The sequence below is a fragment of the Muscardinus avellanarius genome, assembly GCF_963383645.1.
Source record: "Muscardinus avellanarius genome assembly, chromosome: 10".
Taxonomy (NCBI): domain Eukaryota; kingdom Metazoa; phylum Chordata; class Mammalia; order Rodentia; family Gliridae; genus Muscardinus; species Muscardinus avellanarius.
In genome coordinates, this window is record NC_137796.1 from 68883916 (window position 1) to 68898309 (window position 14394).

Genomic DNA, 14394 nt, shown 5'->3' on the forward strand with positions numbered 1-14394 from the left:
TTCCACCCCAGTATCACCAAAAAAAAAAAAAAAGAAAGAAAGAAAAGAAAAGAAAAGAAAAAGAAAGAAAAAAAAGACTAAAAACTAGGGCTGGGGGTGTAGTTCAGAGGTACAATGCCCTTGAGTTCCATCCCCAGTACTGCATAAAAAATGTTTAAAAAAAAAAAAAGATAAGGGCCATTTTCTAACATAACCATCATCCCGTTACTGACACTAAAAAGAAATAGCAATGACTTCTTTACATCATTGACTATCTGGTATTCCAACATGTAATTAACTCGTTTTAATATTTTTGTTGTGCTTTGTTTTGTTTTATTTTGGCACTAGATATGGAACCCAGAGGAATTCTGTCTCCAAGCTACACGCCCCCCCAAGCCCAATTTATTTGGAAACAGGGTTTCACCACGTTGCTCCCAAGTACTGGGATTTAAGAATGCACCACCATGCCCGGCTTAATAGTTTTTAATAAGAAGAATATAATGAAAATCCACAGCTGGGCATGGTGGTGCACACCTGTAATCACAGTATGTGAGAAGATAAGACAGGAGGATCAAAGGTTCAAGGCCAGCCTCAGCAAGGTAAGAAACAAAATAAAAATTAAATGAGCTGGGGGTTTAGCTCAGATGTACAATGCCCCTGGGTTCAATCACCAATGCCACAAAAAAGAAAAGAAAAAAAGAAAATTCACCCTTGGTTATTAGTTGATAATCTTTTTTTTTAGTGCTAACATTGAGATATAATTTACATACCATACAACTCACCTTTTGTGTGTGTGTATTGTGGTACTGGGGATGGAACCCAGGGACCTTCTACCACCAGGCTATACTCCCAGACATATTTTATATTTTATTTGGAAACAGGGTCTCTTAAGCCAGCTGAGGCTGGCTCCGAACCTGCGTGATCCTCCTGTCTCCACCTCACAAGCGCAGGGATTACAAGTGTGTGCCACCATGCCCAGCAATACAACTCACTTTAAAGTGTGCAATTTAATGTTTTTAGTACATTCACAAAGATGCACACTCATTGCCAAAATCTATTTATTTATTTTATTATTTTGGTTGGGATAGAACCAAGGAATATTCTACCTCTTAGCAACATCCATGGCTATTTTTATTTTAAATCTCACTAAATTGCTGAGGCTGGCCTGGATCCTCCTGTCTCAAACACCCAAATACTAGGATTTCAGATGTGCACCACTGTGCCTGGCTGCAAAATCCTCAGCACCCCAGAAATAAATATTGCATCCCTCAGTTATCACTCCCAATCTCAAATTCCTCCTCTTTGTAATCAGGAAACCCGAATTTATATTCTGTCCCTGTGAATTTGACTATTTGGGATATTACATATAAATGGTTGTGTGTACTGCACCTGCATACCTGTGTGTGAGTGTGTGTGTGTGTGTGTGTGTGTGTGTGTGTGTGTGTTTCTGGTGATGGAACCCAAGGGCATTCTACCTCTTAGCTACACCCCCATCTCTATTTTATTCTATTATTTCAAACAGGGTTTCACAATGTGGCAGGGGGCCTCACTAAATTTCTGAGGCTGGCCAAGAACCTGCGATGCTCCTGTCTCAGCCTCCCAAGTACTGGGATTACAGGTTTGCACAACCACATCCAGTTTAAATTGACTCAACAATATGTGGTATTCTCTGTCTGGCTTTCTTCTCTCACCAAGCTTTCAAAACTGATCCATATTGCAGAGCATTCGTACTTCATCCTTTTCCTTCTTATCCCACCAACCCCCCCCCCAAATGTGGTACTGACGATTGAACCAGACGCATTCTACCTCTGAGCTACACCCCAAGCCCAATTTTATTTCTTATTTGGAAACAGAGTCTTGATGGGTTGCTGAGGGTGTCACTAAGATGCTGAGGTTGGATTTCAACCTGTGATCTTCCTATTTCAGCTGCCCAAGTAGTGGGATTACAGGCGTGTACAGCCAACATACTCTACTACTATCGTCCTGTTCATTGCAAATAACATTTCTTTGATGGATATGTCACAGTTTGTTTATCCATTCATTAGTTGATTCACATTTGGATTGGTCCCTCTTTTTGTGTGTTGAAAGACTCTCTGAATATTTATTTATACTTTCTGTGGACATTGTTTCTGTGGATATATATATATATATATATATATATATATATATACTTTCTGTGGACATATATATATATATATATATGAGTGAATTTACTAAATCACATGACAAGTCTATGTTTAACCTTTCAAAAAAATGACAGTCTTCCATTTTACATACCTGCCAGCCATGAAGGTTTCAATTCCACACATCCTCCCTGACACTTGTCATTATCAACATTATTATTATCATCATCATAATCATCATTATTATAATTATTATTATTATATTACCTCATTGCCCTTGTCTAGCTTATTTGCTGGTTTCTTGGTTTTTGGTACAAGGATTGAAATCAGAACATTCTACCTCAGCTACAACACACACACACACACACACACACACACACACACACACACACACACCACCCCTTATTTCTTATATTGATTGTGGGTCTATGTAGCCTTGGATCCATGATCGTCCTCTCTCCCATGTACTGAGGACAAAGACATGTGCCACAATGCCTGGCTCCAACGTTATAATCGTGAACATTTCAGAAGAGCATACAAAGACAATAGCCTGTCTTGTTCTGTGAGTCTCCTTTTCTCTTGCCTTGTCTTCTAAGTCTCCTTTAATCCACACAGCAACAAAGAGCCCAAACCCATGGCCCTTAGGTTTTCAGTGAGGATGGGCTCATGAGGCTTTTGGCGTGAGTCTGCGTAGACGCCTGCCCGGCGGCACGTCTTCCCGTCTCTGACCCTGGCGCCCTTGCCTTACCCAGGTCAACGTGTTCTGCTCAGGCTTCAGCAAGATGATGTAGCACTTGGGGAGGAAGATGCCACCCAGCAGCCCTGCTGTGGAGGCCAGGATGGAGAAGATCTCCACGGCCACGGTGGCCATGCCGCGGGCACTATAGTACAGGGGCAGGAAGGCCACCCAGACACTGCAGAACAGCAGCATGCTGAAGGTGATGAACTTGGTCTCGTTGAAGGCGTCCGGCAGACCCCTGGCCAGGAAGGCCACACAGAAGGTGCCCCCCGCCAGGAGGCCCAGGTAGCCCAGCACGCAGGAGAAGGCCACGCCAGAGCCCTCCTGGCACTGGAGGATGATGTAGCTGGGCGAAGAGCCCAGGTCCCTGGCAGGAAATGGCGGAGAGGTGCCCAGCCAGACCCCACAGAGAACCACCTGAACCAACGAGGCCACCAGGACCAGCGAGGTGGAACTGCGGGCTCCCAGGCACACCCGGGCCCTGTCCCCTGGCCTGCTGACCCTGAAGGCCAGGACCACGGTCAGGGTCTTGGCCAGGATGGAGGAGACCGCCATGGTGAACACCACTGCAAAGGTTGTCTGGCGCAGGAGGCAGGTGGCGGCAATGGGACGGCCCAGGAAGAGCAAGGGACAGAGGGCGCACAGGCACAGGGTGGCCAGGAGCATGTAACTGAGACCTCTGTTGTTGGCCCTGACCACGGGGGTGTCCCGATGCCTCAGGAACACCCCGAGCACCAGCGCCGCCAGGCCGGCCAGCATGACGGCCACCGAGGCCAGTGTGAGGCCCAGGGGCTCCTCGAAGGCCAGGAAGCTCTCTGTCCGGGGCAGGCAGCGGTCTCTGCTCTGACTCGGGTGCTGCTCCTCAGGGCACTGGAGACACTGTTTCATATCTGCTGGAGACACAGGGATGGTGTCTGCCATGTGCGTGACAGACAACACCGGCGCCAAGAGGGAACTCCCTCTGCCCAAGGCTCTTAAGGTGTTTCTCAGCCATCAGTGTAGTTGAGCATCACTCTTGAGTTACCAGTGTGGGGATGGGTGATATCAGAACCCGAGGCACAAGAAGAGCACCTGCTCCATATACATATATTTAGGGACTTTTTGTTTTTCTTCTTTCTTTTCTTTTTCTTTTTCTTTTAGTATTGGGGGTAGAACTCAGAGGTATTCCTATTCCACCTCTGATCTACATCCACAACCCAGTCCTATTTTTTATTTTTTTATTTTGAAACAGGATCTTGTGCTGAGCATGGTGGCTCTTACCTATAATCCCAGTACTTGGGAAGCTGAGACAGAAGGATCACAGGTTCAAGACCAGGCTCAGTAACATACTGAGACAACAACAACTTAGTGAGAACCTGTTTCAAAAAAAGAAATGAAAAGGGCCAGTAATGGTGGCATAGGCTTGAAATCCAAAACTTGGGAGCCTGAGACAAGAGGATCACGGTTTGCGAACAGCCTCAATTACTACTTAGTGTGGCCCTTTGCAATTCAGTGAGACCCTGTTTTTTAAAAAAGAATAAAAAATAAAATAGGACTGAGGGTGTAGCTCAAAGGTAGAATGCTACTTGGTTCCACCCCGGTACTACAAAAAATAAAGATAGAAAGGGTTGAATGTGTACCTTGAAGCTATAATGCACTGGGCTCACCCCAGTAGGAAAAAAAATATGGGGAAGCGATTGGGACACAGACACACCCCACTGGATGAAGAAGCAGGCACCCAGGGAGAAGGTGACCATCCCCTTGAAGGGGAGAGCTCCAAGAAAACCAGCCCTGCCTCTGACTTCCAGCCTCCAAAACTGTGATAAATAATTTCTGTTGCTCAAGTTACCAAGATCAGAGTATTTTCCTATGGAACGCGCACTGGGATGGAACACGCACTGGGATGACTCTCACAGACATAATATAGAGGAAACTGTGGGCGTGAAAGAGCACTCACATGTGAGGCCAGGGACACAGAGCACTCAGGAGCTGGGAGCTCACTGAGCCATGCAAGGCTGGCCCATGCATCTGTGTGTAGGGGGAAATTCAACCAAGAGGTACCTAAAATTGACTTAAGTGCATCCTGACCAGTGAAGCCCACAGAAAACTGGATTTGGTGCAACAGCTGTTGGGCGGAGAATCGAGAGGCTAGTAGTGCCCAGTGGCCCCTCAGACTCCGCCTCACGCATGCTCACCTCTTTGGTCTGCAAACTGTCCCTCGGGGCAGGGTCTGCACTCGAAACAGCAGTGGGGGGCTCCCTGTCGGGGTGTCTGGCTGAACCCTGGAGCACAACTCTCACTGCAGACAGAGCTGGGCACCTGGGGAGGAGGAGCGGGTGTCACACTGGCCATCCAGAGGACCATGCACAGGGGGACATGAGCACACGTCATTAAGGACCGACCAAGCGTGGCGTGGTGGTGCACACTTGTAATCCCGGCGCTTTGGAGGCTGAGATGGGATGATCTCAGCACAGGTTTGAAGCCAGCTCTGATGGCTTAGGAGACCCTGTTTTCAAATTTAAAACATAAAAAATAGGAGTGTAGCCTGGAAGTAGAAGGGTTTCCAGGAACCCCAGTAACACACACACACACACACACACACACACACACACACACACAAAAGGGACAGACTGAGCACCAGAATCCTAGGGAGGATGAGGAGGTGTAATCAGTGATCATCTTGGGCACTGGGGACCTGGGGACAGAGAGCAGGTGTCACCAAGGACTGGGGCCTTGGGCTCCTAGGGAGCATGAACAGGTATCATCAGTGACTGTCCAGGGCCCGGGTCAAAGGTGCTGGCCGAGGCAGAGCAGGGTCCTTTCTACCCATGAGATGAGGCACCTTTGGGGGAAACATCACCTCTGTCACATCAGAAGCCAGACTGGAGAGGCCCCATGAAGGTGTGAGTGAGCACATCCCAGGAGGCTCTACCTGGCTCACCTGGCTGGTGGTGGCAAAGCTAAGAAAACACTGTGAACTGGTGCCTTTCTAGTCTCTCTGGGGCTCCCGCAGCAAGTCACAGGTGCTGAACACACACACACACACACACACACACACACACACACACACACACACACAGACTTGGACTGCTGAATGGCCAGTGGCCTCCATCTACACAGGGCCTGCAAAGGGATGGTTCTGCCTTCCCTCCCCTGCCCCGCTCCCCTCCAGGAAAGCATTACTGAAAGGGAAGTGGGGTGAGAGGGCCTTCAGGAGAATGCTGGGTTCCCCTCTCTTCAGGAGAGCACAGGAAACCCACCCCCGCTCGAGCCCCCTGGAAGGGACTTCAGTTCATCCTCTGAACTCTAAGCTCCTGCCCCCTGGTTTGAGGCATCTGGGAATGGAGCCTGGCTCCCACATGGACACTCCTAAGGCCACCGTGGACTGGTGCTGCTGCCGAGAAGAGCTAGGCAAGACCGTGGTCCTAATGACAGCCAGAGAGCTGGGATGTTTTCTGAGGTCCAGAGTAGACACTGAGACACATCCATTCCAAGACAACTACATTTCTTAATAAATAAAATAAGAACACCTATTCTGCCCACCTCCTAGGTACTTCATGAGGCCATGTTTGGCATAGTGTAAAGCTGCCTTTCCATTCACCGTGTGTGTGTGTGTGTGTGTGTGTGTGTGTGTGTGTGTGTGTACACTACTGGAGACTGAGTCCAGGGCCATTCTAACTCTGAGGTACACTCCCAGCCCATTTTATTTTTATTTATATTTATTTCTTTTTATTATCTATTTATTTTGCAGTACTGGGGATGGAACCCAGGGGCATTCTACCACTGAGAGACACCCCCATCTCGATTTTTTTTCTTTATTTTGAAACAGGGTCTCACTGAGTTGCAAAGGGCTCACTAAGTAGCTGAAGCTACCTACAAACCAAGATCCTCCTGTCTCACCCTCCCAAATGCTGAGATTGCAAGTGCACCACCACACCCCATTTTTTTTTTTTACAACAGTCTCACTAAGTTGCGGAGGTCCCCGCTAAATTGCTGAAGTTGGCTAAGAACCTGGGATATTCCTGTCTCAGCCTGCCAAGTACTGGGACTACAAACATGCACCATCACACCCAGAAAACCATTCACCTCTTGAATCCTGGGACTCCTGTATGCTAGGTAAGCACTCTACCACTGAGATATACCCTCAACCCTTTTTATTTTTCATTTTGAGACAAAGTCTTGCTAAATTGCCCAGACTGGCTTCAAACCTGCTATCCTCCTGTCTCAGCCTCCCAAACTGCTGTGATTATAGCCATGTGCCACCAAGGCCAGCTGATATTTCCTTTTTTTTTTTTTTTTTTTTTTTTTTTTGCTACTGGGGATGTGGGGATTAATCCTCTGAGTAATAGCCCCAGCCTTTTACTTTTAGTTGAGAAACAGGATCTCTCTAGGTTGCTGAGATCTCACCATGTTGACGAGGCTGGCCTTGAACCTGAGATCCTACAGTCTTGGCCTCCCAAGTAGTGAGATTACAGACGTGCACCACCACATCCAGCAATAGTTTCACTGTGAGCTGAGTAAATGCCTTTACCCCTCAACGAAGACTTTACTGCAGCTAAATAGCATTGCTCAGCTCACCCTGACCACATTCATCTTGTGCATTGATAGGAACAAGGACCCTGGCCACTGAGTGTCCCTCCAATCTAATGCTCCAGGACTGAGGTGCTCTATGCACCCAGGCCACTCACCTGGAGATCCTCCTTCAGGTGGATGGTCATTCTGCTCCCCAAATTCGTATGAGGGTCAATCATGCCGATGGGGATCAAGCGGAACAGGCCTTCAGGAGTCTTCTGCCCTTGCAGAACGTCAAATTTGGAAACCAAATCTCCGTTGGCATCAAACCTAATCTCGCTTCCATCAGGGGTCCTGAAGGGCACCTTCCTGAGGGGACGAAGAAGCTGAGGAAAGAAGAGTGACTCCGTCGCCTTCGGAAGCCCGTTCCTAGGGCCTGTGCTGTCACCTGGGACCTCTGTGTTGAGCAGGTGAAGCTCTGGTTGAGGCTGACTTGCCCACAGTAACAGGGGACACCCAGACCACGATGTTAACTTCCTGTGTGTGTGTGTGTGTGTGTGTGTGTGTGTGTGTGTGTGTGGTACTAAGGGTGGAACAGAGAGACTTTCTACCTCCGGGCTATACTCCCAGACCTATTTTATATTTTATTTGGAAACAGGGTCTCACAAAGTAGCCGAGGCTGGCTTCGAACCTGTGTGATCCTCCTGTCTCAGCCTCCCAAGCGCAGGGATTACAAGCGTGGGCCACCACACCCGGCTTTTAACTTCTTTTAAACTAAGAAAAAAAGTAAGTTGTTTGTGTATGTGTGTAGGGGGGTCATTCTACCTCTGAGCTGCACCTCCAGCTCTTTTTGTTTTTTATTTTGCCCTCACTAAGTTGCACAGGGCCTTAGTAAGTTGCTGAGGCTGGCTGCTAACCTTTGGTCCTCCTGTCTCAGCCTTCCGAGTACCAGGCATGTTCCTGGAAAGAGAGAAAATGTAATGCAGTAATAGTGAATATATAGTTGGGGGTAGTGATGGATGCCTGTTATCCTCGTACTTGCGAGGCAGAGATAGGAAGATTGCAGGTTTGAGGTTCAGCCTGGGCAATGTAGTGAAGCTCTCAGAAACCTAGTGAGCCCTGTAAATAAATAAATATAGATAGATAGATAAATAGATAGATAGATAGATAGATAGATATGATAGATAGATGATAGATAGATAGATAGATAGATAGATAGATAGATAGATAGATAGATAGATGGCTGATGGTGTAGCTTGGAGGTAGAATGCCCCTGGATTCAATCCCCATCACCACTTTTATTTTATAACAAGATGGTCATGAACTTAAATTTTTAATATTTTGTGTGGAAAGGATAACTTTTATTTCCATCTTGAATAAGTATCATGCCATTATTTAAACATGTCCCAAAAATCCTGAAATAATTTAAGCCAGAAGGCACAAATCAAAATATTAACTGTAAAAGCTTAAATGAGAGAATCAAATATTTGAACAGTAACAAGAAATTATGAACAATTTCTATTACCAAATAGTCTGCTCAAAGACCATAGTCTTTTCTTATAAAATCTATAGCTTGGAGCCAGGCATGGTGGTGCATGCTTGTAATCCCATCACTTGGGAGGCTGAGACAGGTTTGAAGCCAGCCTCACCTCACCTAGTGAGGCCCTGTTTCCAAAAAAAATTTTAAATACTGGTCTGGGAGTATAGCCAAAGCTAGTAAAGCCCCTGTGTTACACACCAGTATCACAATTAATTAATTAATTAATTAAAAACTAGGGCTAGGAGTGTACTTTGAGGTACAATGTTCCTGGGTTCCTGACCCAGTACTACTACTACTACTACTACTACTACTACTAATAATAATAATAATAATAATAATAATAATGATAAGGCTGGAATACCCCTGCATTCAACCCGAGCACTAAAATCAAACAAACAAAAAAACCTAGTTTAAGCTGCTTCCAAGGTTTCCATGATAAAAATAATACTGAAAATTTTCTTTTAAAATATTGATTATAGGCGGGCGTGGTGGCACACGCTTGTAATCCCCGCACTTGGGAGGCAGAAACAGGAGGATCGCGCAGGTTCGAAGCCAGCCGCGCTGGCTTAAGACACCCTGTTTCCAAATAAAAAAGTATAAAATAGGTCTCAGAGTGTAGCCCGGAGGTAGAAGGGTTTCCAGGAACCCCAGTACCACAAAAACAAAACAAAACAAAACAAAAACTTAAAAGTAAAGTGGCATCTTCATAATGTGATGGAGAATTTTAAAATACATCTTCTGAGAACAATACCATTTATTACAGAGGCAACCTACATATTAGCTCAGAACTAGGTTACTTTCTTACTTACTTACTTACTTACTTACTTACTTACTTACTTACTTACTTTTTTGCAGTACTGAGGATGGAACCCAGGGGCATTCTACCTACAAACTACACCCTCAGCCCTATTTTCCATTTTTTTTTATTTTGAAACAGGGTCTCACTGAGTTGCAAAGGGCCTCACTAACTAGCTGAGGCTGTCCACAAACCATAATCCTCCTGTCTCAGCCTCTCAAATGCTGGGATTACAAGAATGTGCCACCACACCCAGCTAAGAACTAGGGTTCTAAATGAACCTTTTTTCAAGTATGCATAATATTAATAAAGTAAGGTATTTTTCTCTTATGTACTTCAATATGTGTTCTCCAATGCACAACCATGTTGAATAAAACGATAATCATGGTTTTCAAAAACAGTTTTCAAATTTATTTATTTCTCACTTGGTATGGAGGATTGAACCCAAGGCGTTTGACCTCCAAGCTACACCCCCAGCCCGATTTTATTTCTCATTAAAGTCAGGATCTCACTAAGTTGCTGAGAGCCTCTCTAAGTTGCCAAGGCTGGCTTTGAGCCAGGTATGGTAGCCCATGCTTGTAATCCCAGTATTAGGGAGACTGAGACAGGAGGATCACATGTTCGAGACCAACCTCAGCAAGTAGTGAGATGCCTGCCCATCAACCTAGTGAGATCCTGTTTCCAAATAAGAAATAAAATTGAGCTGAGGGTATAGCTTAAAGGTAGAATGCCTCTGGGTTTAATTCCCAGTACCACAGAAAAAAGAAGGAAAGAAATAGTTCAATGACCAAGAGCAGAGTAAAAGACATTAACATCTAAAGCCTATTATTTCAAATAAAAAAAAAAACTTTTAGCCAGGTGTGGTGTTTCAAAATAAACAATAAAAAATAAGGTGGGTGTGTAGTTCAGAGGTAGAATGTCCCTGGGTTCAAACTCTAATAACACACACACACACACACACACACACACACACACACACTCACTCACAAACACATGTTAAGCTGGGTGTGGTGGCGCGTGCTTGTAACCCCACTATTTGGGAGGCTGAGACAGGAGGATCACAAGTTCACAGCCAGACTCTGCTACTTAGTGAGGCCCTCTGCAACTTTATTTTGAGACCAATAAAGAATAAAAAAATAGAGCTTGGGGTATAGCTGGCACATAGAATGCCCCTGGGTTCAATCCCCTGTACCACACACACACAAAAATTATTCAGTCTCTTACCTGACACAATTAAGATCATAATAAATAATGGGTAAAATAAAACACTCAAGAAAACCTATCTGAAAAAACCTTAAAAGTATATATATACTTTTAAAGTATATATATATATATATATATATATATATATATATATTTAATAGCCATATGGTTTTAGCTTTATCATCTAGTTTAATCTTATAAATCAAAAGATATTTTCAATCAAGGTTGCTGAAAAATACATAAACACAAGAAATTTTTTTGTGATAATGGTGGTGGAACACAGGGGCTTTTCTACTACAGGGGCTCTACTTCCAGACCTATTGTATACTTTATTTGGAAACAGAGTCTAAGTTGCTGAGAGCCTCACTAAGTAGCTGACGCTGGCTTCAAGCATGCACGATCCTCTTGTCTCAGCTTCCCAAGCGTTGGAATTACAATTGTGTGCCACAACGCTCGGTCCAAATTTCTTTTTAACGAAAATGGACTCAAAACTTTTCTACACAGAGCTGGGCGTAGTGGTGCACACCTGGAATCCCAGTACTTGGGAGGCTGAGACAGGTGGATCACAGTTTGCAGACAACCTCAGCTACTTTGTAAGGTCCTCCACAATTTAGTGAGACCTTGTTTCAAAATAAAGAGTAAAATATATTGCTGAGGGTGTAGCTCAGAGGTAGAAAGCCCAAAGGGCAAAAAATAAATAAATTTTCTACAGAAAAACATTCCTTTGGGAATCTTTTAATGCTTTGGAAGTTCCAGTAAATACAAACAGCTTTACCATTATAACCTATAATTACCTCCCAAATTCCTGTATTTTTTTTATCAAGGAACAAACTCAATAATGGTAAAACGCAGCTCAGTTTGCAGGGCTTCCTCTGGCAATGACTGAGTCCTTGCCCTCCATCACATTCAGAGGGGAGGCCAAACGCCAGCAGGGCTTCCACAGACTGCTCCCTCCTCCCCAGGCACCAGAAGACACCCAGACCCCTCAGGCAGATTAAAGCCTCAGCAACTTAATGAAATCCTCAGCAACTTTAGTGAGGTCTTGTCTAATAAATAAATAAGGCTGGGAGTCGGGCGTGGTGGCCCACACTTGTAATCCCGGCATTCCAGAGGCTGAGACTGGAGGATTGCAGTTCGTGGACAGACTCAGCTACTTAGTGAGACCCTCTGCAATTTAGTGAGACCTGTTTCAAAATAAAGAATAAAAAATAGGGTGGGGGGGTGTCGCTAGAGGTTGAATGCCCCTGGGTTCAATCTCAGACCCGCAAAAAGTAAGTAAGAAAGAAAGAAAGAAAGAGAGAGAGAGAGAAAGGAGGGAATGAGGGAGGGAGGAAGAGAGGGAGGGAGGAAAAGAGGGAAAGGGAAGGGAAATGGAAAGAAGGAAGGAAGGAAGGAAGGAAGGAAGGAAGGAAGGAAGGAAGAATGCTAGGGGTGTAGCTTGGAATTAGTGTGTCCCTGGGCTTAGTCCACGGTACAAAAATTAAAAAATAAAAATCTGTCTCACCTGCCAAAAGGCCAATGACAATCATTGTCCTTCTGTTTACATCCTATGTGTCTCTGGTCCTTGCAATAGTGCTTGGCACAAGGTAGAGGCCCAGTTAATCTGAGTGAAGGGCATGAAACACCCCATCCTTGGTCCCAGCCCTCCACTGTCTCCTCACCAGCATGCCCCCAAGAGATCCCTCTTCACATCAGGACCAGGGACCCCACCTTCACCACACCTGGAGAATTGGGGAGAAACCCTCTTGCTGCCGCCTGTCTCCCAGTCCACCAGAAGCTGCTGGGTCAGAGACTCTGTGTTAACCACATGTCCATCCCCCACCCCGCCCTGAGTCACCCACTCCACACGTTCCCACTCACCTGCCAGGGCTGCAGGTGCTGAGGGTCTGCACACGTCCCGTCCCCCTCCTCACAGGCCAGCAGGTTATGCAGGGCATGGGCGATGCTATAGACGGCTGAGTATGCAACATCCACTTTATTCACTTCCTGGAAAGGGTACTCCTGTCCTCTCAGACTTTCATTCCCTGAGCAGAACTGAACATCCCCTGCCACTGCGCTGTTCCTGCATGGCCAAGTGCACCCAAAGGTGGCCTCCCAGAACTTCTCCAGGAACATGTCTTCTGGGGTCCGGCTGGGGTGCAGGCGAGCAAAGAACTCATAGAACCCAGGCACCTGACTTTTGTGGTGCCAAAGGCCAAAAGAACCTTGCAGGACCTGGGAGACCCCAGGCATGGTGAGAGCTAGCGCCAAGTGCAGAATGTCCTTGCTGACCCACACCTGGCCTGAGACACGGAGACCCAGCAAACCCTGCAGGATCAGCAGGAAATTCGAGTTGCTCACAAAAATCAGAACCCCTGTGGCAGTGCCGCCCTGCATCCTCTGCACGATGGCTTCGATCTTCTCCAGGGACTCCTGAGAGGGGACGTGGAGCAGGAACTCGATGCACACACCTGCCTGGCCCAGCTCCCGGGCAGCCAGAGAGCTGGCCTCCTGCCCAAAGTCGTCGTCCTGGGCTAGAATGCCCACCCAGGACCACCCAAAATGGAGCACCAGCTGGGTCACCATGTGGGAGGATGTGAGGTCACTGACATGAGTTCGAAGGAAGGACGGGAACTGGGTCTTGTCACTGAGAATGGGCAGTGTGGATGCGTAGCTAATCTGCCAGGGAAGGGCCGGGGCAATAAGGAGAAGGGTGAGAGCCTGGACTGGGCACGCAGGATCACCAGGCTCAAATAAGAGGCAGTGGGCACACGAGTGCGAGGATAGAATGAGGGGAGCTGGTTCACCCAGTGGCCCTGGACAGGCTTCCCAGATTTGTCCCAGGAAGCCCTACATCCTATGTGCATCCTTGGGCCACCCAGCCCCAGGCATCTCTCTGTCCATGTGGTCCCTGTGACGGGTTGATGCTGGCTTGGCAAGAGGTCCCAGCATCTGCACCTCTCCTTCCAAGTTGATGAGGATTCTCAGTCTACGTGTTTTTGTATTTTCCTTTTGTTTTTGGTACAAGTGATTGCACCCAGGGGCATTGAGCATGACTCCCACTGAAACACTGAACAACACTCCCAACCCTTTTTATTTGTTCTTTTGACACAGGGTCTCAATAAGTTTCCCAGGCTGCCCTAGAACATGTGATCCTCCTGCCTCAGCTTCCCTAGTAGGTGGGGTTTTAGGCATGTGTGACCATGCCCTGCTCTGTCTGCAAGTGTGTGTGTGTGTGTGTGTGTGTGTGTGTGTGTGTGTGTTACTGTATTGGAACCCAGAGGCAGTCTACTTCTGAGCTCTACCGCCACCCCTATTTGATTTTTTTAAAAACAGCATCTCACTAAGTAGCTGAGGCTGGCTGTGAACCTGTGATCCTCCTGTCTCAGCCTCCTAAGTACTGGGACTACAAATGTGGGCCAACAAGCCTGGCTCAGGCTGCACTTTTGAACAGTGAGGTCCTAGACAGCCAACCACGGAACCATCTAGATAACCTTTTGGGGGTGTTTTTTTGGGGGTCGGGGGTTTGGTACTGGCAGTTGTA

The 14394-nt window shown here is 46.5% G+C and overlaps 1 protein-coding gene across 1 annotated transcript in view; it reads right to left on the bottom strand.

The window, feature by feature from the left end:
• Positions 1 to 2766: 2766 nt before the first annotated feature.
• Positions 2767 to 14394, bottom strand: part of LOC308268689 (vomeronasal type-2 receptor 26-like) — a gene marked incomplete at both ends in the record, with an annotated part of 44256 nt that continues 32628 nt past the window's right edge. Inside the window, 4 exons of the mRNA XM_080703796.1 lie at positions 2767 to 3731; positions 5016 to 5139; positions 7509 to 7718; positions 12732 to 13529. Coding sequence (XP_080559922.1) covers positions 2767 to 3731; positions 5016 to 5139; positions 7509 to 7718; positions 12732 to 13529 — 2097 coding nt within the window. The remainder of the gene's footprint in view (positions 3732 to 5015; positions 5140 to 7508; positions 7719 to 12731; positions 13530 to 14394) is intronic.